The 22,071-nt window shown below is 40.7% G+C and overlaps 3 protein-coding genes across 5 annotated transcripts; 1 reads left to right on the top strand and 2 right to left on the bottom strand.

Moving 5' to 3' along the window:
* Positions 1–16: 16 nt before the first annotated feature.
* LOC110492047 (protein pitchfork) lies at positions 17–2,498 on the bottom strand. Of its 3 annotated transcripts, XM_021566018.2 has the most exons (6): positions 1,975–2,498; positions 1,756–1,892; positions 1,433–1,531; positions 1,069–1,202; positions 638–755; positions 414–536 (listed from the first exon to the last, which is right to left on the bottom strand). In XM_021566018.2, exons 1-6 carry the CDS (start codon positions 1,991–1,993, stop codon positions 468–470), a joined length of 576 nt encoding a protein of 191 aa, XP_021421693.1. In that variant the 5' UTR covers positions 1,994–2,498; the 3' UTR covers positions 414–467. The 3 variants fall into 3 exon arrangements, with proteins under 3 accessions (XP_036802827.1, XP_021421693.1, XP_021421692.1); XM_036946932.1 differs by having other exon boundaries at positions 17–536; positions 630–755; positions 1,756–2,498; XM_021566017.2 differs by having other exon boundaries at positions 1,756–2,498.
* Positions 2,499–2,887: 389 nt separating this feature from the next.
* LOC110492046 (V-type proton ATPase subunit S1) lies at positions 2,888–9,266 on the bottom strand. Its single transcript, XM_021566015.2, has 10 exons — positions 9,092–9,266; positions 8,676–8,802; positions 7,669–7,743; positions 7,088–7,281; positions 6,925–6,962; positions 6,691–6,776; positions 6,243–6,487; positions 5,422–5,475; positions 4,681–4,912; positions 2,888–4,537 (listed from the first exon to the last, which is right to left on the bottom strand). The coding sequence occupies exons 1-10, from the start codon at positions 9,214–9,216 to the stop codon at positions 4,322–4,324; spliced, it is 1,392 nt and encodes a 463-aa protein (XP_021421690.1). The 5' UTR covers positions 9,217–9,266; the 3' UTR covers positions 2,888–4,321.
* A 1,133-nt stretch (positions 9,267–10,399) lies between these two features.
* Positions 10,400–22,037, top strand: LOC110492045 (rab GDP dissociation inhibitor alpha). Its single transcript, XM_021566014.2, has 11 exons — positions 10,400–10,689; positions 11,600–11,707; positions 11,948–12,047; positions 14,433–14,567; positions 14,713–14,911; positions 15,111–15,242; positions 15,455–15,554; positions 17,364–17,535; positions 17,764–17,908; positions 18,641–18,695; positions 18,818–22,037. The coding sequence occupies exons 1-11, from the start codon at positions 10,645–10,647 to the stop codon at positions 18,968–18,970; spliced, it is 1,344 nt and encodes a 447-aa protein (XP_021421689.1). The 5' UTR covers positions 10,400–10,644; the 3' UTR covers positions 18,971–22,037.
* The last annotated feature ends 34 nt before the right edge of the window (positions 22,038–22,071 follow it).

Below are 22,071 nucleotides of genomic sequence, written 5' to 3'. Positions count from 1 at the left end.
GTTCCAGTTCTCGCCAATATCCAGCAACAACTTTAGTATCTGGTGTGATACTGCCATTGAAGAAGAGTGGGGCAACATTCCACAGGCCACAATCAACAGCCTGATCAACTATGCGCTGCATGCGACAAATGGTAGTCACACCAGATACTGACTGGTTTTCTGATCCACGCCCCTACCTTTAAGGTATCTGAACAGATCTGTTTTCCCAGTTGTGAAATCCATAGATTAGGACCTAATTTATTTATTTATTTGAAATGTACTAGTTCCTTATATGAATTGTAACTCTGAAAAATCTTTGAAATTGTTGGTTACATTTAGATTTTTGTTCAGCGTACATGAGGCAAGAATTAGGCAACTTCACTCCCCACTTCGTATACCTTGAGATATTGGTCATTTGTGAGGCTATATTAAAGCTGAGAAATAAAATCACTTTATTTATGCTTACATCAGATTGATCTCCAGAAGAGTCAGGTGTAGAACAACTGTAGATATGCCACCCGACTTCTTTGCTTCACAAACTCCTTGTCACAAAGCAGCTATGTATGACAAAAATGAAACGCATGTTATTGCTGACAATACCGGTATACATCTCCATATTACTTTGTATAGTAATGCAAAGTCAAACTTACAAACCCACCTCTGTCCTCAAGGCTTTCCTCTCTAATGTGGGCAGTCTACCCCAGTCTGGGGAACCAAATTTCATAGGCCATGACACCTTCTGGTTCAGAGTAGTATCATGAGCATATGTCCCTGGGCTGCATCATAAAAACAGATGTTAGTAGTCAATCAATTTGAAGAATGATACATGCAATATACATATATACGATATTCCTCAAACCCAACTCTGGACTTTGAAGACAGTTCCAATGCTTTTTTCCCCCCATTGTTCCCCTCTAATCAGGGACTGATTTTGACCAGGTGGGTGCAATTAATAATCAGATGGAACAGAAAACCAGCAGGCTCCGAACCTCATAGTGTAAGAGTTGAATACCCCTGCAAGAGATAATCAGTGTTTTCCTATTATGGACAGTTTGGAAAGGGTGCCACTCCCAATTAGCATTCACTCACCCTGGTTTGAAGTCAGCTGTAACAGGCTTGGTCCTGAACCTCTTTGTGGTGGAGCTGAAGGGGATTCTGCCAGGAGGGTATACTTTAGACCAGGTTCTGTCCTGCTGATACCTCTGAGGGGAAGGAGTGATTGTCTGGGTGGTGGGAGGAAAACATTTAAATGAGAGAAGGATATTCAGAGACCTAAAAATAGAAGTAAATGTTACAATATGCCTATAAGAAGATCATTTTTCAAATTGCTTTCAATGTAATGGCAATAGGTTGACTAATTTCTCACGTCGTTAGATAAACCTTAAGATTTTTCAAAAACAGGTTGGCTATCAACATAAATCATGCATATTCTCATAAGGCTTTAACATCATACCTGAGCACAGGGCAGAAACCGTGCAGACGTCCTTGCAGCAAGAGTGTATCCTTTCTTACTCTCAGGTCTCTTCTGTACATCATATAGAATGGTACCAACCTGTTGGAACAATAACTAACGTGAAAAACCTCACAAGAGAATGTAAGGATTTCCTAATGTTATTTGAACTGGCTGTTTGAGTAGCTTCTGCAATGCATTATTTATTACCATGCGGAAAATAACCAAATTGGTTTATTTGAGATCAACAGGTTAACAGATCTTTATGAAGAGTGTGGATAGGTCATTGAAAGAACATGACAGTAAACTGCTCAGGAAAAACTCACATGATTGTCATAGCAGCCGGGGCCACGGTGTGGGGCTCCCTCAAGTGACAGCTTATTGCCCAGCCGGTTAGGTGCACAGTGGGTCGGAAACAACTTCCGTTCCTGGCAGCTGCCAAAGGCAACGCACCGCAGGGGAGCTACAAATTCAGAGATAAGATTGGACATTTTTAATTGACGCTAATAGATAAAAACGCAATGGGTGGACGCTAATCATTTTACCTGCATCCAGTGCCGCCATGTTCCCTCTTCCTTTTGTTTATATTCTTACCGGTAACGATGGGAACCAGGTGGATGAATGGTATAGAAGGGATCCAGTTTTTGTCAAATTAACGTCAAAGGTAGATTTTTTTGGTGCGTGGGGATTTAAACTAACCCCAAGTAACCATTTTCTTAACCTTCTACTAACCTGCTACGAAAAGTCAAATCTGACGTTATTTTGACAAAAACTGGATCCTTCCAGACATGACAGGATGGATGCGCGGTAAATTATGCAAATACTTGGCTGGAAACTTCAGGTTGACGTGAATGGCTACTCTATTCTCCACTTTCAACGAATGAGAATTAACTTGTTTACTTTACTTTTGCAATTTAATAATGTGACCATAATGCAATATTCATGTGATAATTATAATCAAACATATGTTATTTGGAGGCAATGTTTGGACAGTGTGACCAGACAAATACAAAACCTGGTTACACCTGTTTAAGCCAAGTTTGTGGGACATTTTAAACTACCAAAGCAGCCGTTTTTATCTCAATATCAAATCATTTCTAGCTAACAATTAAGTACCTTACTGGGATTGTTTTCAATAAAAATTGTCAAAAAGAAAAAAAAAATATATTCTTAGCAAAGAGCAATTTCTCAAGCAAGAATTTTGCTAGGACTGTCTGGGAATGTTCTGAGTGGGAGGGGAAAACTGAAAACTATCTGTTATTGGCAGAGAGGTTTGGAACTGCATTAACCAATGATGATGATGACATCAAGCAGGCCAAAACTCCATCCCACCAAAACAGGCTGAAATTTCAGGCAGTCTTTTCAAGCACCTCTTACACTAAAAAGGCATGTATTATTTCAGTATTATTCCAACCTCATAGTGGATATATACATAAAAAACAGGAAAAACACTTTTGACTCTCCTGGGCCTTTTGACTTTACTGATAGTGTTTAAGAGGCACATTTTCTATTCTTAATAAATTACATGAGTTGCTTCAAGATGGCAAAGCATTGGATTTGAGTATACATTTGGTACTATATGTGTAGGGGCATGAGGGTCCCTGATAGTTTTGACATTTCATGTAATTTCAGCATAACTTTACACTTATCAATAATAATAAAAAACAGGCCAGCATTGTTGTGTATTGTTGCATTGTTGTCTTTTTGGAACAAAGTTATACAAAACAATTTGCACAGCATTGTGTGATCTCCAATTCATCCCACTGGCATTCCCAACAGCAATATTTAGGGTAGGGCTTTGTCAATAGCATAAGTCTGCACACATACGTTCAACTTCATATGTACATGCAATTCTTTCATTATTATTGTTAGATTTTTAAATTACACAGCTGAGAAACTTACAAAGCAAGTGAAATACAACTAAATCAGTCCCACAACATGCTACAGTCACATTAATTAAATTGACAACAAAAGCTTCTCTCTGACAATTAGCAGTATTACTTGTACAAACAAACCCCTTAATTGGCACTCATTGAAACATGCGTGATCTGAGAATTTATCAAGGCAAAAGAGAAGTATTGACAGTACATCATGCAGTTTCCTTTGGGCAAGTGCAGATGAAGAGAGGCTATGGAATGTACCGCATTGCAAGATAAAAGGGTAACACAGACATAGAAACACATGGATGGTGTCAAAGGAACACAGGCCGTGTCAGGGGAAGGCCCTAAAAATTGTCCGTCTCCAACTACCCAAGTCATAGACTGTTCTCTCTGCTACAGCACGGCAAGCGTTACCGACGTACCACGTTTGGAACCAACAGCTACCTGGCCTATCTGCATTGACCCTTTTTGCACTAACTCATATGACTGATCACATAAGCTGCTGCTAATGTTGACTATCTATCCTGTTGCCTAGTCATTTTATCCCTACCTATATGTACACATTTACTTCATACCCCTGCTTATCTACTCAGTACTGGTACCCAGGTTATCATTACTCGTGTATTTATTCCGTTATTATTTCTCTCTGCATTGTTGGGAAGGGCCCATAAGAAAGCATTTCACTGTTGTTTACGAACAATGTGACGAATACAATGTGATTTGACAAATGCTAAGAGGATGGGAATGCTCAATGCTGAGAATCAGAGAACAGGGTGGAGGTGGCTAAAATAAGTAAGTAGGCAAATGACAATAGAACATATCAAATAACTCATGAGCAAATCAATGTGGAGGGAACATAAGTTAGGGGAGTGGAGGGGTTAGCCTGGTTCCAGATCTGTTTGTGTCGTCTTGCCAACTCACATGGTCAATGTCACACGACAATGACCATAGGGGTAGGCAAGACAGCACAAACGGATCTGGGACCGGGCTCAGGGGCGTTCTCTTGTCTTCATTACTCCGACTGAGGCACTGAGATTGAGGGGCCTTTAGGGTCGTCAAAGCGGTCCATGGAGCGTAGCTGCATGATCATGTGCATGCCGTAGGTGAGGATTAGCAGCATCAGCAGAGAGGTGATCAGGCCCATCCAGATCCCTGGTGTGAAGAAGCCAGCACAGTCACTGGCATAGGAGAAATCTGTTGTCCTGTTCAGTATACTGAAGCCTTGGATCTAGATGGGGAATGGGGGGGGGGATAAGCCAAATGAGTAACAAGGAATTAGAGAGTAAAGACTGAACACTTTTTGTTCAATGAACCCTCTAGAACACTGCTTATTGAAAGGCGCTTTCTTTTCCGACATTCATGCATCAGTACCTGGAAGTCAGTGAAGAGAATCCTCCACTGGGTAGCATTCTGAGTGCGGGGCACAAGCAGTGCATTACGGAAGTTGTTGACATTCTGGCAGTGGAAGGAGTACTCTGCGGGGGCGTAGATGCCCCGGCTGCCATTGTAGATGGCTGTATCGGCATTGAATAGCAGTTCCACTGTGTCCAGGGTGAACCAGTTTCGTGCAGACACGGGGTAGCGCCGCTGGCTCATGGAGAAGCTAGAGAAGATGAGACTTGGTGAGGGTCATGCTTTAATTAAGCAATAAGGCCCGAGGGGGTGTGGTATATGGACAATATACCACGGCTAAGGGCTGTTTTTATGCACAACACGACGCAGAGTGCCTGGATACAGCCCGTAGCCGTGGTATATTAGCAATATACCACAAACCTTGAGGTGCCTTATTGCTATTATAAACTGGCCAATTAGAGCAGTAAAAATAAATGATTTGTCATACCCGTGGTATACAGTCTAATATACCACGGCTTTCAGCCAATCAGCATTCAGGGCTCAAACCCCCCCAGTTATGACACATTTAATGTGTGTAACCTCATGCTTAATATAGGAGTGAGAATGTACAGGAATTCATTGTTTATACATTGGACAGATCGATACATGCAAGAGCAAGGTGGTGTATTTTCATAGGAACTGATGCTCTGCACTTTGGTGTAATTTTTTATAATACTTGTTTTGCGTATTATCGTGATATAACTACATTATAATACTTACATGAGACGGAAGAGATTGTATGTTGGAACAGAACTTCCATAATCAAGGACAAGCCTGAGAAAGACGAGCACACGTTGTATTCAAAACATCCGCCATTATTGCATAGTGTAATAGTAATTATGTCACCAATAAACAAATCCCAATTTATTAAATCAACACACAATTGGGTAATTTGATAGTGCTAAGAGATGTAACACTTGTACCATAAGACACTAATCAACAGTGGGACTATACTTTGTATAGTACCAGTCAAAAGTTTGGACACCTACTCATTCCTGGGTTTTACTTTATTTGGACTATTTTCTACATTGTAGAATAATAATGAAGAAATCAAAACTATGAAATAACATTTAGTAACCAAAAAAAGTGTTCAATCAAAATATATTTTATATTTGAGATTCTTCAAAGTAGCCACCCTTTACCTTGATGACAGCTTTGCACACTCTTGGCATTCTCTCAACCAGCTTCACCTGGAATGCTTTCCCAACAGTCTTGAAGGAGTTCCCATATATGCTGAGCACTTGTTGGCTGGTTTTTCTTTACTCTGCGGTCCAACTCATCCCAAACCATCTCAATTAGGTTGAGATTGGGTGATTGTGGAGACCCGGGTTACTTTATTGGTTAGTACATGATTCCATATGTGTTATTTCATAGTTGATGTCTTCACTATTATTCTACAATGTAGAAAATAGTAAAAATAAAGAAAAAGCCTTGAATGAATAGGTGTGTCCAAACGCTTGACTGGTACAGTAGTACATAACAACAAGTGTCATGTCATAGTAAAAAAAAAAAAAAAAAAAAAAAAAGAGTATGAAGCTCACCGTGAATTTGTTTCATTACAGAAGGACTCAGCCGTACTCACAGAGCCACCTGGAGCAAAGGTCAATGGACCGAGGTCAATCCATTCCAGGTTATTAAAGCTGACGTTGAGATTCTGGGCCCAGAGCATGATGCAAGGGCCACTAGTAGTGTTAAACATCAAAGGAGGTTTGACCTCATCAACAACCGCCTGCAGCAAGGACCGGCCCATAGAAGACTGGCCAACCATGGATGGCTCCTCAATCACCTAGGGAACAAGAAGGTAAGTAGAACACAATAACATTTTTAAAAAATAAAACTTTATTGATAAGGCGAGTAGAACATAAAAGAACACCACATGACTTTATTTTAAGTCAGGTGAGGGGACAGTAGAAACTACAATGCTGAAAACGTGCTTATACACATCATGTAGATTAGAAGCATATGTTTGATTATTTCAAAGTTACTTACTCGTGAGGGCTTGAGTCCAGTGTAAATAGCAGTGTAGGGAACACCCTGGGCTTTCATGATGCTCAGAACTTTACCAATGACCTCATCTAAGCAGATAGGAAAATGCACCACTCAAACATACTGTATGACACATTGAGTCACAGAAATAAGTAGTTATTGAATACACAAATACCAATATATAAAACAACAACAGGATTTGGACAAGAACAATAAATGGTCAAAACTTCAACTTACCATTGCTACGCAGGACTTCCTTACAGGACAGATAAGCACTGGAACATAAACAAAGAGCATGAATATACAATACATGCTTAAGTTACTGTACGATTGTGAATCAATCACATAGTATTTTTCCCAAAACACTGGACTCTAGAAACATTTGGTTGAATTGTATTACCCAGTAGAATAGGGCAGTATGATAAGCAGCAGAGTGTTGTCTGATGCATTGAGTCGGAGATGCGCCAGTGTGTCTGGGTCTACGCTGAGTGGGGAGACACCCAGCTTCTCCTGTAGCAGACCTGGGACTGCACTAGCACCAAGCCATGACAGGGCAGGCAGCACCAATGGTGAAGAGGAAGACTGTAATGCAGACTGGGAGAGAGTCTGAATTTATAAAGTGTCTCAAAGTAGCGCTGCTGATGTAGGATTAGACCCCCACTGTCCATGTTATCGTTACTCATTGTGATCTAAAACCTCTCCTCTGAGACCCCCCAGCTGTTCCCTGTATGATCTATTCCAGAGCAAGCACACCTGATTTAGCTTGTCAACTAATCATCAAGCCATTGAATAGGTGAATCAGGTGAGCTAGTTCAGGGCTACAACAAAATTGTGAAACGTCTGGGGGTCCCAGAGTAGAGGTTTGAGAACCACTGATCATACATCACCACTCTAACACTGAGATGACACTTTATGAATATGGGCACTGATCATATTAGTATCCCAATACCCAGCCTCACCTCAAAAGGATAGAATACTTACCTCCAGGTTGGGAAAGGCACTCTCATGATTGTTTCCAAAAACGCCCCCATACCTTGTGAAGTCATCTTTGCTCAGCTATGTTAAAAAACAAAACGCATATCAACAACGTCAGTGTCACCTGCTTCAGAGTTTGAGATTCATTAAAAACAGTACAATATAAAAAGCTAAAACCCTATAGCATAGTATCATTATTACTACATATCTAAAAACGGGTGGTCTGAGAATGGGAAGTAGTAAAGGGGAAGTGGTGCTGTGGCGCATTGTCACACCAGAATGAGAAACACCAGGCCAGGGCATCACGGGCTTCATTGCATTTCCATACAGGATTCACCCGTGTTTTACCCAAAAGGCACAGACTTTTCTGTTTCCATCTACGTGGGCTGGCACCCGTGCTCACGGGGCCATGGCTCCGGCAGACCTGCTCTCACTTCGGGCCAAAGACTGTCCCCTGGTACTTTTCAGCTGACATTTACATAACAATAGCTAACTCTGAACAATAGCTAACTGAACTCTTCACAAGTCCTCACAGTCAGCCCTAGCTATGGAAACAATTTCCCTAGTATACACTAGTGTCTACCTCTATCACTCCAGTGTCCCTGCAGATTGTAAATATGCTACTGGAATGTACTGACCCCGTATATAGTACGCCTACTTTCTCATGTTCTTCTTATTTCTATTTATCATGTGTCTTTGTTCTACCTTATGTTATGTTTAGTATTATATTGTTATTGATTACTGCATTGTTGGGTTTAGAGCTAACAAGAAAGGCATTTCACTGTACTTGTGCATGTGACATTAAAACAACGAATTACAGTTGAAAAGCATACTGCACTTTAGCTGGCCTAGCTCTGCACTACTGTTCTCTAAAGCAGGAGTACAGTAGGTTATTGAAATTTGACATGACATACTAACACGGGCATTGATCAGGCTTCAAATGGTATTTGCCAAGTAGTAGACCCTTTTTCATGGTACAACTGAATACAATTATGATTTATCTCAGGCCTGACCTTGTCCTGTAGGAAGAGAAGCACGTTGTGTGGGGCAGACCCCAGAGCAGAATTTAGGTAGGACACCAGCTGGTCATTAGATATTATGTGACCAGCAGCTGGAGATGCCATGGGTGGCAAGGTGTACCTGGAAATATGAACAAAATAGTTTTATATCAATAGAATAGCAAGACATCTAACTACTACAGTTGGACATAAATCAACAACTAACATGGCAATGATTAGAAATACCTAATAAAGATCCATTTTTTTTAGAAAGGATAAATGCATTTACCCTGATAACGTTATACGTCTTATAAAACTTAATATAGCTACAAGGCTAGCTAGCAATCCAGCTGGAATGGTTAGTTTAGCATGCTAGCTAAACTAGCAGCGTTTAAAATACCTTCGCTTTCAAACTAATAATACATATTTACCCTTCACTGGACCACATTACAAGTGGTACTTGACTGCTGCAATGTCCAGTAGATAACAGGGCAAATAAAAGAGCAATAAAGGCCATGATAGTACGCAATTTACTTGACGACTCAGATCCTGCCATGGTAGGTTTTCTTTTCCGTAAAGTCCAAGTCACGTGGGGTAAATCAGCTGACTGTCATGGGAGTCAATGGTACACTTCCTTCTCACGCAGCCTGCCCTGACCCATCTTTTCACAAAGACCACATTGAGCTTTGATCAATTATTTACAGCGAATGGGAAATAATAACTCAATTCAATCTTAACCGTTTTCGGGGCCAAGCAATGTCACAAGTTGCAATATGCAAAGACATTTGTTTTTACCAATAAAGCCTGATTTCTTATGGCAATTTATTTAGCACCACAATTCGATAAAGATCTGTAACATTATAGAATCTCATTAGGTTATGGTTAGTTTATTTAAGTCGTAGCAGATGTATAGGCCTGTGATTGTATCAACTGTATATCTGTGAACACCTGACAAAGTAATTGCAAGACTGTTTATGCCTAATCTCAGAATATTGGTGAATTTGATATGGGACTTTCAAAGTTAAACGGGCGCTATATTGTCCGAGAAACCTTTTGCGCTCTCCGTGGTCCTGAAACTTGAACCTGAGTGGCCTGTCAGAACGGGTTAAACGTTCCAACAATTAACCTGGCATCGGTCCATGGTGCAGATATGGGTGACAGCTATCGTGCGCATGTTTCCGGCCTTCATTTTCGGTCCATACAATGGAATAGGCCATATAGTAGGCTATACATACATAGGCTAGGCAGTTGGACGTTTTCAGGCGTGTCTAATCTTGAGGATATAGTCTATAGGGCTAAAATGAATGGCTTTTATATGCCACCCAAATCAGGTTGATGAACGATTAATAGGCTACACAAAGTAGGCAACACAATGCCTAAATAAGCAAGATGAATGTTATGTAACATTTCGCACAGCTGATGTTATACACAGGCTAAATACATAACTATTTTCATAGTCTATCTGAGCTTTTTCATAACAGCAGTGTTGGCGGAGGAATACCAGTGCATCCGCAATTGCTGCACTACTTCAATGAAAAAAGGACTGAATGGGGAAATACAAATTAAAAGTCTAATCAGTCAATAGAAGATAATTGAAGAATGTTAAACCTCCGGGAACATCATAGCATATTTATGAATACGCAAGCCTTTAATAGCATAAGTATTTAATCTTGAGGGTAGTGTGAGGAGCAGACGCAAGGGATGTGCACTACTTTCCGACGCGAAGGTATCGTTGCTGTTCCACAGCGTTCCACGGTTAGGGCCATTTTTGGTAGTTCTCGCCGGTGACAGTGTGTGGACCAGATTCCACTTATCAATTAAAACTGTTTATAAATAAATAAATACAAACTTAAAACGGCATACACTTGCCCAAAAGAAACGGAGATAAATTGCGTTCGTTCTTCCACTGGGTTTCTTTTCCTGTCAATTTCCCTGAAATTTCACAAGGCAAAAGAGGGCGAGACAGGAGAGACGGTGATACAACATGGATGAGGAATATGACGTGATCGTTTTGGGAACCGGACTCACAGTAAGTGCTTCATATTAGGGCTTGGCTTGGTGATGTTGCATACTAAACTTAACATTTATGAAGTTTGCCTATGTTCCCTCATTCATCCAATAATGCAATGGATCAGAGCAACTGCGTCCATGGCTGACTTTAAGGAAATGTGATGATAAATAGTCTATCTGCACAAAAGCTGATACGATATATTTCAATAATAAATACAACGATATAGCTAGGCTATTTATTTGGATAAATTTGTGTTGTCAATGCATTCTTCATTCGTTGTGCAGCTTCTTTAGGCGTAACCCCTGTGTGATGGTGTAGTGGGCCTTCATTGAACAGTATTTGAGCAGGCCTGAGAACGGTTTTAATTAATAGAACCTCTCGGAAGAACTGTATAATGTGTCGCCTGTTATCGCACAATGTGTACCGACTTTACAATGACAAAGCCGACATCTTACGATGGATGTACAATGTCATATTTTTTTTGTTATTTTTTTGTTTAGACAAGTTAATGATATAGCCTGAGTGAATATGAACAATATAATATCCAGTACATATGCAAAGAGTGCACAAGTTTATTTTCTTTATTTACATTACAATGATTTGTTTTTATGAGTAGGATTATTAGTATTATTCTTATGGATGAGACATCTGCTCACTTGTGCACACATCTTGTCCCTCCCTCCTACACCCCTCCTTTATCTCACTACTTCCTCTGTCTCTCTGTCTCTCTCTCACACACACACACACACACACACACACACACACACACACACACACACACACACACACACACACACACACACATTCTTTCTCCCTCTTTCTATCTCTCTCTCTCACACACAAACACACACACACACACACACACACACACACAATTGCTTTTCCAATATGAATGTTGATTTATATTTTGCTTTTCATTTTGTTTAAGGAATGCATCCTCTCTGGGATCATGTCTGTGAATGGAAAGAAAGTGCTGCACATGGACAGGAACCCCTACTATGGAGGTGAAAGCTCCTCCATCACCCCCCTGGAAGAGGTAAGGGCAGGGAACATTGTGGATCTAATGGTCATCACTTTATGTGTCAATATCTATTCAAATATTCAATCATATTTCATGTATTCCAATGTTTCACCAAACCCTCCATGGTCTATGTCAGATACTTATTCTCCTGTACTTTACTTTTATTTCTGCCCCCAGGTTAATAGTTTGCAATTTGTTAGAAAAATAATAGTCTTCATTGATGTTTTCACTCAAGCATATATTTTCCTTCCATAGCTGTACAAGCGCTTTGAGCTGCCTGACAGCCCTCCAGAGTCTATGGGTCGTGGAAGAGACTGGAATGTGGACCTCATCCCCAAATTTCTAATGGCCAATGGTCAGTTTTGGGATTTGTTTTTAGTTTACACATGAGAGAGAGATACCATTTAAACCATTAAATTCATGAATATTACCATTAGCAAAACCAACCAGTACACCAACAGCCTCAATCATGACTCCTGTTGCTCACTACAAGGCAGGGATCATCAACTAGATTCAGGCCGGGGGGCAATATTTTTCTTCAGGGGATGCTTAGGGGGCCAGCCTTTGGAACAGATTTCCAAAATTAAAGTCACTTGGAGCTGATTTGATGGTGTTTTGAGAGTCTTTCATGTCCAACAATAATATAAACAAATTATATATATATATATATATATATATATATATATATATATACGCCAAAGTTATATATATCAGTCAAAAGTTTGGACACACCTACTCATTCAAGGGTTTTTCTTTATTTTTACTATTTTCTACATTGTAGAATAATATTGAAGACATCAAAACTATGAAATAACACATATGGAATCATGTAGTAACCAAAAAAGTGTTAAACAAATCAAAATGTATTTTATATTTGAGATTCTTCAAATAGCCACCCTTTGCATTGATGACAGGTTTGCACACTCTTGGCATTCTCTCAACCAGCTTCACTTGGAATGCTTTTCCAACCATCTTGAATGAGTTCCCACATGCTGAACAGAGATCCTCTGTTCACCTACTCTGGGTCTCACAACGATACGATGGTTGGAACCGCCGCGAGGCTGGCATCTAGTCAGAATTCTTCTGTCCAGTGTCTGTGTTCTTTTGTCCATCTTAATCTTTTCTTCTTAGTGGCCAGTCTGAGATATGGCATTTACTTTGCAACTCTGCCTAGAAGGCCAGCATCCCGGAGTCACCTCTTCACTATTGACGTTGAGACTGGTGTTTTGCGGGTACTATTTAACGAAGCTGCCAGTTGAGGACTTGTGAGGCGTCTGTTTCTCAAACTAGATACTCTAATGTCCTCTTGCTCAGTTGTGCACAGGGGCCTCCCACTTCTCTTTCTATTCTGGTTAGAACCAGTTTGTGTTGTTCTGTGAAGGGAGTAGTACACAGTGTTGTACAAGATCTTCAGTTTCTTGGCAATTTCTTGCATGGATTAGACTTCATTTCTCAGTACATGCATAGACTGACGAGTTTCAGAAGAAAGTACTTTGTTTCTGGTCAATTTGAGCCTGTAATCGAACCCACAAATGCTGATGCTCCAGATACTCAACTAGTCTAAAAACGGCTAGTTTTATTGCTTCTTTAATCGGAAACAACAGTTTTCAGCTGTGCTATCATAATTGCAAAAGGGTTTTCTAATGATCATTTAACCTTTTAAAATGATAAACTTGGATTAGCTAACACAACGTGCCATTGGAACACAGGAGTGATGGTTGCTGATAATGGGCCTTTGTACGCCTATGTAGATATTCCATTAAAAATCAGCCGTTACCAGCTACAATAGTCATTTACAACATTAACAATGTCTACACTGTATTTCTGATCAATTTGATGTTATTTTAATGGACAAAAAGTGTACTTTTCTTTCAAAAACAAGGAAATTTCTAAGTGACCCCAAACTTTTGAACGGTAGTGTGTATATATATATATATATGCACATTATATATATATATTTATTTAATTTTTTCTTCTCAGAAAACTTTGGGGCCAAATCAAAATCACCCGCCAGTTGGGGAACCCTGTTACAGGGTGACCAGACGTCCCCAATTTCTGGGGATAGTCCCCAGATTTTGGTGTCCTCTCCCTGGCTAGAGCTGTGTCTGGAAATGTCCCAGATTAGCCCTCAGAATAACACAACTCTGAAGTTATATTGAGGCTGATTTTTCAATAATCAAAAGGTGTATCCATTCAGGCATGCATGTGAAAAATGTTGCCTGTCCCTGCAAAAAACTTTTTTGCTCCTGCAGCTTTGCCTTGGACCTCATGAGAATATTTGATAAGTGATACATTGTAACCATCACATGGACAACCATGGTCATGGCAACAAAAAAAGAAGCAAAGGCTACCAAACTTGGATCATTCTAAAATGACTAGATAGGCTAAGATTAAGGAAACTGTCGAGGGATAATCCATTTCTGTGTTATAATTAATAAAACTATTTGAAAGGCCTATAGCGAAAAGTGATAGTCAAATATAGTTCCATACAAACCCCAAAATTGTTCTGCTTGCCCCCCCCCCCCCCCCCCCCCTAATTTCCAAATATGGTCACCTTAGCTACTAGCCTTAGCTACTAGCCTTACTCACCATACCCATATGCAGACCGTCACCACATCATAGGGATAAGACGGGAGATGTCAATCTTCATCTCCATCGTGCCTGTTGATGAAACACTGTGAAATCTTGGAGTAATTAAATGAAGACCACCCTTTCTTGTCTGTGAATCCAATAAAAACAGGTCAGCTTGTGAAGATGCTGCTATACACCGAGGTGACAAGATACCTGGACTTCAAAGTAGTGGAGGGTAGTTTTGTGTACAAGGGAGGAAAAATCTACAAAGTGCCCTCAACTGAGACTGAGGCACTAGCTTCAAGTAAGTTTCAATGTGCTATAGATGGTGATGTGTGTTCACCATATGTACTACAAAATCTGATATATTAGATTTGTGATCTTTAATTTGTATTGTTCTGCTTTGTACAGTATAGTATATTATGTCTTTGTCTTCACTACTTGTCCAGATCTTATGGGTATGTTTGAGAAGAGAAGGTTCCGGAAATTCTTAGTGTTTGTGGCTAACTTTGACGAGAACGACCCTAAGACCTTCGAGGGCGTCGACCCCAAAGTCACCACCATGAAAGATGTGTACAAGAAGTTTGACCTTGGTCAGGATGTCATCGACTTCACTGGCCACGCCCTGGCCCTCTACAGGACAGACGAGTAAGAGCACTTAAATCTATTACTAATCACTAATCTCCTAATAAGATGAGGCACTATCATCCCTATCAGGAAGTAAACTGACATTCCAATTCAACATTTATGCAATGGAATTTCAGTTTACTTCTTGAATTGAAACGGAATTGACCCCAACCCTGACTCTTATTGATCATGTGGCTCTCTCTCTATCCCCCAACTCTAGCTACCTTGATGTGCCCTGTTTGGAGACCATCAACCGCATCAAGCTGTACAGTGAATCCCTGGCCCGATATGGGAAGAGCCCCTACCTGTACCCCCTCTATGGCCTCGGGGAGCTGCCTCAAGGATTCGCCAGGTCTGTGTATAAAATGTGTAATCCCTAAATCCTTATGGCCTGTCTTTAGTTTGACAAAGCTCTTCATGTTGAATTCTGATACCTCTGTCACAGGATAAAATGATCTAGCTGACTAAATTGTAAATGTAAAATGTCTTCAATAGTGTAGAGTATTTTTGCCATATTTGATAATATAGTATAAATCATAGTCTCTTTCTCTCATACATTTTTAGGTTAAGTGCAATTTATGGAGGAACCTACATGCTCAACAAACCAGTGGAGGAGATAGTAATGGAGGATGGCCATGTGGTGGGAGTGAAGTCTGAGGGAGAGGTAAAATCGCAATTGAATCTGTTTTATAAAATCACAATCTCTTGACTATATGGTAAAGTGGTCAAGACTGTTGATAATACACTGAGGGAAACATATACAATTGGTAGAAGAGGGAAAATACATGATGTGAATACAGTGCCTTGCGAAAGTATTCGGCCCCCTTGAACTTTGCGACCTTTTGCCACATTTCAGGCTTCAAACATAAAGATATAAAACTGTATTTTTTTGTGAAGAATCAACAACAAGTGGGACACAATCATGAAGTGGAACGACATTTATTGGATATTTCAAACTATTTTAACAAATCAAAAACTGAAAAATTGGGCGTGCAAAATTATTCAGCCCCCTTAAGTTAATACTTTGTAGCGCCACCTTTTGCTGCGATTACAGCTGTAAGTCGCTTGGGGTATGTCTCTATCAGTTTTGCACATCTAGAGACTGAAATTTTTTCCCATTCCTCCTTGCAAAACAGCTCGAGCTCAGTGAGGTTGGATGGAGAGCATTTGTGAACAGCAGTTTTCAGTTCTTTCCACAGATTCTCGATTGGATTCAGGTCTGGACTTTGACTTGGCCATTCTAACACCTGGATATGTTTATTTTTTAACCATTCCATTGTAGATTTTGCTTTATGTTTTGGATCATTGTCTTGTTGGAAGACAAATCTCCGTCCCAGTCTCAGGTCTTTTGCAGACTCCATCAGGTTTTCTTCCAGAATGGTCCTGTATTTGGCTCCATCCATCTTCCCATCAATTTTAACCATCTTCCCTGTCCCTGCTGAAGAAAAGCAGGCCCAAACCATGATGCTGCCACCACCATGTTTGACAGTGGGGATGGTGTGTTCAGGGTGATGAGCTGTGTTGCTTTTACGCCAAACATAACGTTTTGCATTGTTGCCAAAAAGTTAAATTTTGGTTTCATCTGACCAGAGCACCTTCTTCCACATGTTTGGTGTGTCTCCCAGGTGGCTTGTGGCAAACTTTAAACAACACTTTTTATGGATATCTTTAAGAAATGGCTTTCTTCTTGCCACTCTTCCATAAAGACCAGATTTGTGCAATATACGACTGATTGTTGTCCTATGGACAGAGTCTCCCACCTCAGCTGTAGATCTCTGCAGTTCATCCAGAGTGATCATGGGCCTCTTGGCTGCATCTCTGATCAGTCTTCTCCTTGTATGAGCTGAAAGTTTAGAGGGACGGCCAGGTCTTGGTAGATTTGCAGTGGTCTGATACTCCTTCCATTTCAATATTATCGCTTGCACAGTGCTCCTTGGGATGTTTAAAGCTTGGGAAATCTTTTTGTATCCAAATCCGGCTTTAAACTTCTTCACAACAGCATATCGGACCTGCCTGGTGTGTTCCTTGTTCTTCATGATGCTCTCTGCGCTTTTAACGGACCTCTGAGACTATCACAGTGCAGGTGCATTTATACGGAGACTTGATTACACACAGGTGGATTGTATTTATCATCATTAGTCATTTAGGTCAACATTGGATCATTCAGAGATCCTCACTGAACTTCTGGAGAGAGTTTGCTGCACTGAAAGTAAAGGGGCTGAATAATTTTGCACGCCCAATTTTCCGTTTTTGATTTGTTAAAAAAGTTTGAAATATCCAATAAATGTCGTTCCACTTCATGATTGTGTCCCACTTGTTGTTGATTCCTCACAAAAAAATACAGTTTTATATCTTTATGTTTGAAGCCTGAAATGTGGCAAAAAAGGTCGCAAAGTTCAAGGGGGCCGAATACTTTCGCAAGGCACTGTATATTAGATTGACATTGTCTTCTATATTGTCCCTCCCCTGTCAGGTGGCTCGGTGCAAACAGCTGATCTGTGACCCCAGCTACATCCAGGACCGAGTGCGTAAGGCAGGTCAGGTGATCAGGGTCATCTGTATCCTCAGCCACCCCATCAAGAACACCAACGACGCCAACTCCTGTCAGATCATCATCCCTCAGAACCAGGTCAACCGCAAGTCAGGTGAGGAGTGGACCAAGTACAGGTTTACTAAGATGGGATTTTTCTGACTTCCTTTTGTCATGATGTAGAGATTTTCCCCTCTAACAGTAAGTCTACCTCACAGAGACGATAATAAAAGCAGTTTTTGTAGAGGGGAAAAAGAGAGGAAAAGAGAGTTGGAGAGAGGAATGTCCAATTGTAAAATCTGAATTGAATACTCAATGTTCTAACTTGTGTTCTCTCCTCCAGACATCTACGTGTGTATGATCTCCTACGCCCACAACGTGGCGGCCCAGGGAAAGTACATCGCCATCGTCAGCACCACCGTGGAGACCAGTGAACCTGAGACTGAGATAGAACCTGCTCTGGAGCTGCTGGAGCCCATTGACCAGAAGTACGTTTATTCTCCCTCTTCTTCTACCCTTCTCCCTCTTCTTCTACCCTTCTCCCTCCTCTTCTACTCTTCTCCCTCCTCTTCTACCCTTCTCCCTCTTCTTCTACTCTTCTCCCTCCTCTTCTACTCTTCTCCCTCCTCTTCTACTCTTCTCCCTCCTCTTCTACCCTTCTCCCTCTTCTTCTACTCTTCTCCCTCCTCTTATACCCTTCTCCCTCTTCTTCTACTCTTCTCCCTCTTCTTCTACTCTTCTCCCTCTCTTCTCCCTCTTCTTCTACTCTTCTCCCTTTTCTTCTACTCTTCTCCCTCCTCTTCTACTCTTCTCCCTCTTCTTCTACCCTTCTCCTTCTTCTTCTACCGTTCTCCCTCTTCTACTACTCTTCTCCCTCTTATTCTACCCTTCTCCCTCTCCTCTTACTCTTCTCCCTCCTCTTCTACCCTTCTCCATCTTCTTCTACCCTTCTCCCTCTTCTTCTACTCTTCTCCCTCTTCTTCTACGGTTCTCCCTCTTCTTCTACGGTTCTCCCTCTTCTTCTACTCTTCTCCCACTCTTCTCCCTCTTCTTCTACTCTTCTCCCTCTTCTTCTACTCTTCTCCCTCTTCTCCGATTGTCTTGTATTGTCCAAAACTGTCTCAGCTCGTACAATGTGTGCTATCACAAATTAATGAAATGAATAGCAGTAAGGACGTTTTTGTGAAATAATAACTGATGTCTCCCCTCTTTATCTGCAGGTTTGTGTCCCTCAGTGACCTCTATGAGCCCACAGATGACGGTACTGAGAGCCAGGTGAGTCAAACACATCTAGTTAGACACTACCTTCTATATTTCTACACGACTATTTATGAGACATGTTTTAGGACAAGGCATTGGAGTGAAAGAAACCCTGTGGGATTTTGTGTCTCGTTCAGATATTCGCCTCGTCAGCCTACGACGCCACCACTCACTTCGAGACCACCTGCAACGACATCAAGGACATCTACAAGCGTATGACAGGCAGCGACTTTGACTTTGAGAACATGAAGCGCAAACAGAACGATGTGTTTGGGGAGGATGAGCAATGAGGAGGGAGGAGTATCAGGGAAAGGGAGAGGCGGAGAGAGGAGGGGTTTTTAAATAGAAAAGAGGCCATATCATAGAGGGTAGGACGGTACAAAGATAGGGCTAGGGTACTGTAGGGGTAGTGTATTAAGCTGGGTACTGTATTTGGGAGATAGTGGGGGAGTCTGAATAAGTGAAGGTTCTAGGTAGTGGGTGGTGATGGATCTAGGGAGTTCTAGGAGGTTCTAGGTTCCGTGTGTGTGGCTCTGACTCCTTTTGCTCATGTCTTTCCCTTTCCTGAGGTCTCCGTACTCAAACACATTTGAAACACTCACACACATCGTTCCAAGACTCACATTCCCTATATCTATCACTGAAATGCAGGGTTGATATGGTCTTTCATTCCATTTTTGATTATCTATAAACTACATGTCTAAACTATTATCATTAGAGGTAGACTGATTCATTGTTGTGGAAATTTCAAAGTATTTTTCTCATATCAAGGTCAATGACATTGCAAGAATGTCTGAATTATGATGTAAAATGAATGAATGACTAACTGTAGAAAATTTGAAGTGGAAACTGTTTTTGAAAAGACAGTTTGGTCATAAATAGTGATTTGCCTCTGCTCTGAATGTGTCACCTCTAATCGACATGCATGCATATTTTACACATAGTAGGATTGTACATAGAACATGATGACACAGCAGCGTTCTGAAGGCTGGGCCATTCTCACACTGATCATTCCATCCTGTCAACCCTGCTTTCACTCTCGTCTAACTTACTGGTCTGTTACCCATTTTACTTATTTACATAGATTGCTCCTTTTTCAGCAAATATCTCTCTCGGTCAGACAAAATGTTTAAAAATGAAAAGTTATTGATATATCAATGGGCTGTTCTGTCAAACTGATAGTGCTCACTTTGCAGTGCTGTTGTGTTCCCTGCGCTAGCAGACAAGCGAACCGGTGGCGAACTGTTCTGTTGTCCCTAAAACCACGTTTTGTTTCTCTTGTCTGTTGTGTGATGTCCAAGATACGGTTTTGAACGGTTTACGTTTGCATTTACACCATTATGAGTTTTATTTCGTAATATTTGGTGCACATTTTCACTTGCTGAAGTTATGAAGTTTACTGAATTTGAAACGGAAACATGGACGGATACTCCGAAGTGGACTTTGAGGTCAAACACTGAAAAAAGGTCAATTGTGGTGCAGAAAAGCGAGAGAGATTTAACTGTGAGGGTCTGTCCGGAGGTTAGGCATGTTGGTGAGGTTTTATGAGTAAGTATGGAAGAGTTTGTCATGGAATGAAAGCGTTTTAATCAAAAAAGGGAGGTCCGATCCGATCACGACACGTTGAGATGCGAGGAAGGTGATAAGAACCAATGTAGCTCGGGAATGTCGCAGACTTGAGATCAGGAAAGTGTCACTTTTGTGTTAAAGACGGCAGACTGAACTCTCGGCTTGTCGTGAAAGGAAGCACCAGATCATGTTATGATCAAACTAACCCTTGTTGTGTCACACAGAGAGACTAATTCCCTTTGAACTCCTGCCAGGTAACCTTACAGTAGCTAGTGGAGGGAAAAACTGACACTCCCAAAATGTTAAACACTTAACAGGATGCAGTATTACAAAACGTCCTGAGGCCATGGTATAAAGTGCCTCCCCAGAGTATGAACCAATATGCTTTTACTTGGTTTTAGCCTTAATTTGGGGTCTTATTCAATATGTTCGGGTTCTCTAAAAATGCGATCATTTCATTCTATTTAGAAACAATGTAATCTGCCGATTATTCCTGTCCTTCGAGCGATAATTGATGTCAGTTGATTGACTTGATGCAGCAAATGTCCTGTGTATTTCATGACTGCTAACTGTGCACATTGTATTTCCACTAACTACTACCCACACATTATTACATTGACTGGAATTCTAAAGATTCTATCTCTATCTATTCACATGGTCTAATAACTCCAGTGGTTCTGTGGACTTGGCTGTGCTCCTATGTCAGTCTCCCCCCATTGTAGCTTCCCTTAACCGCCATTCTGTCTGATCCTTTGGAGTTAGCGGTGTTTTTCTTCATCTATGTTTCCATGTGTGACATTGTTTTGAGGTGTGGATCAGCGGCGTGGTTACTTATTTACAGTACAGTACATATCAAATGTTGGGCGGCAAACCTTACCCTTCAAACATGATGACAGTAACACGGTGGAAGCTAGTGTGAACGATTGCCTCTCCCTTCCTGTCGTCCCTCCATAACTATATCTCTAAACGACGCAGTTATCACAAGTTCGGGGTGGCTTTATGTGTCTTATTATTATAATGGTCTTTTTTATTTATTTCATTTCACTTATTCAACGTGTTCTTGTGGTGGAAGGTTTAAGTGAAACGCTGACTCTGCTTCTCTGCTATTCATTTGTTATATTATCATAACGGAACTGATCTGAGAGGGATGCATATGTGCAGATGTCATTGTTTTAGCTTTGTTGTCGTTCACTGTGTCACGTTTCACCCGATTTAGTGGTTATTATTATTAGTGTTACGTGGGTTAGGCATTATTAACAGGTCTTATAACAGGTTGGGATGGATAACGGTAGGACGATAGCAACAGTCTCTGGCCCTCGATCATAGGGTCCATTTCACGCTTTTAACCTTTCAGACACATGTCTGCAGACTGTGCACAGTTTACACTTTGTGTGAATTTCATTCTGGAATCATGTTATCTTGGTGATTACTGGAATAGTGTTAAGTTTACTCTGCAAGCTTATCTAGTTATATTTGAACCTTTTTCCCCTTCCTCACCACCAGATGTTGTCTTCTCTTGTTTTTATTTTATTTAAACAAACGCCTACAATGTGGTTGTACTGTATTAATTTAAGAGTTTTTGCCTTTGACAAATGTTATATCGATGATATCCCTTGACATTGACGAAAACATCGGTCAGTCTGAGTAGCAGACAACTTTACAGTCCTTTGTTTGATCACTAGTATGTGAACAATGCCTAATAATGTATTGTGTAACAAACAAATAAAATGAAACTATGAACGAAATGACAGAAAAACAATAATAAAAGCACATGGCAAAAGCTGAAAAGTCTAATCCAAAGTGTCTGTGTTTCAACAGAAGT

The sequence above is a fragment of the Oncorhynchus mykiss genome, chromosome 16 (assembly GCF_013265735.2).
Source record: "Oncorhynchus mykiss isolate Arlee chromosome 16, USDA_OmykA_1.1, whole genome shotgun sequence".
NCBI classification, from domain to species: domain Eukaryota; kingdom Metazoa; phylum Chordata; class Actinopteri; order Salmoniformes; family Salmonidae; genus Oncorhynchus; species Oncorhynchus mykiss.
This window is presented reverse-complemented; position numbering and strand designations above follow the sequence as displayed.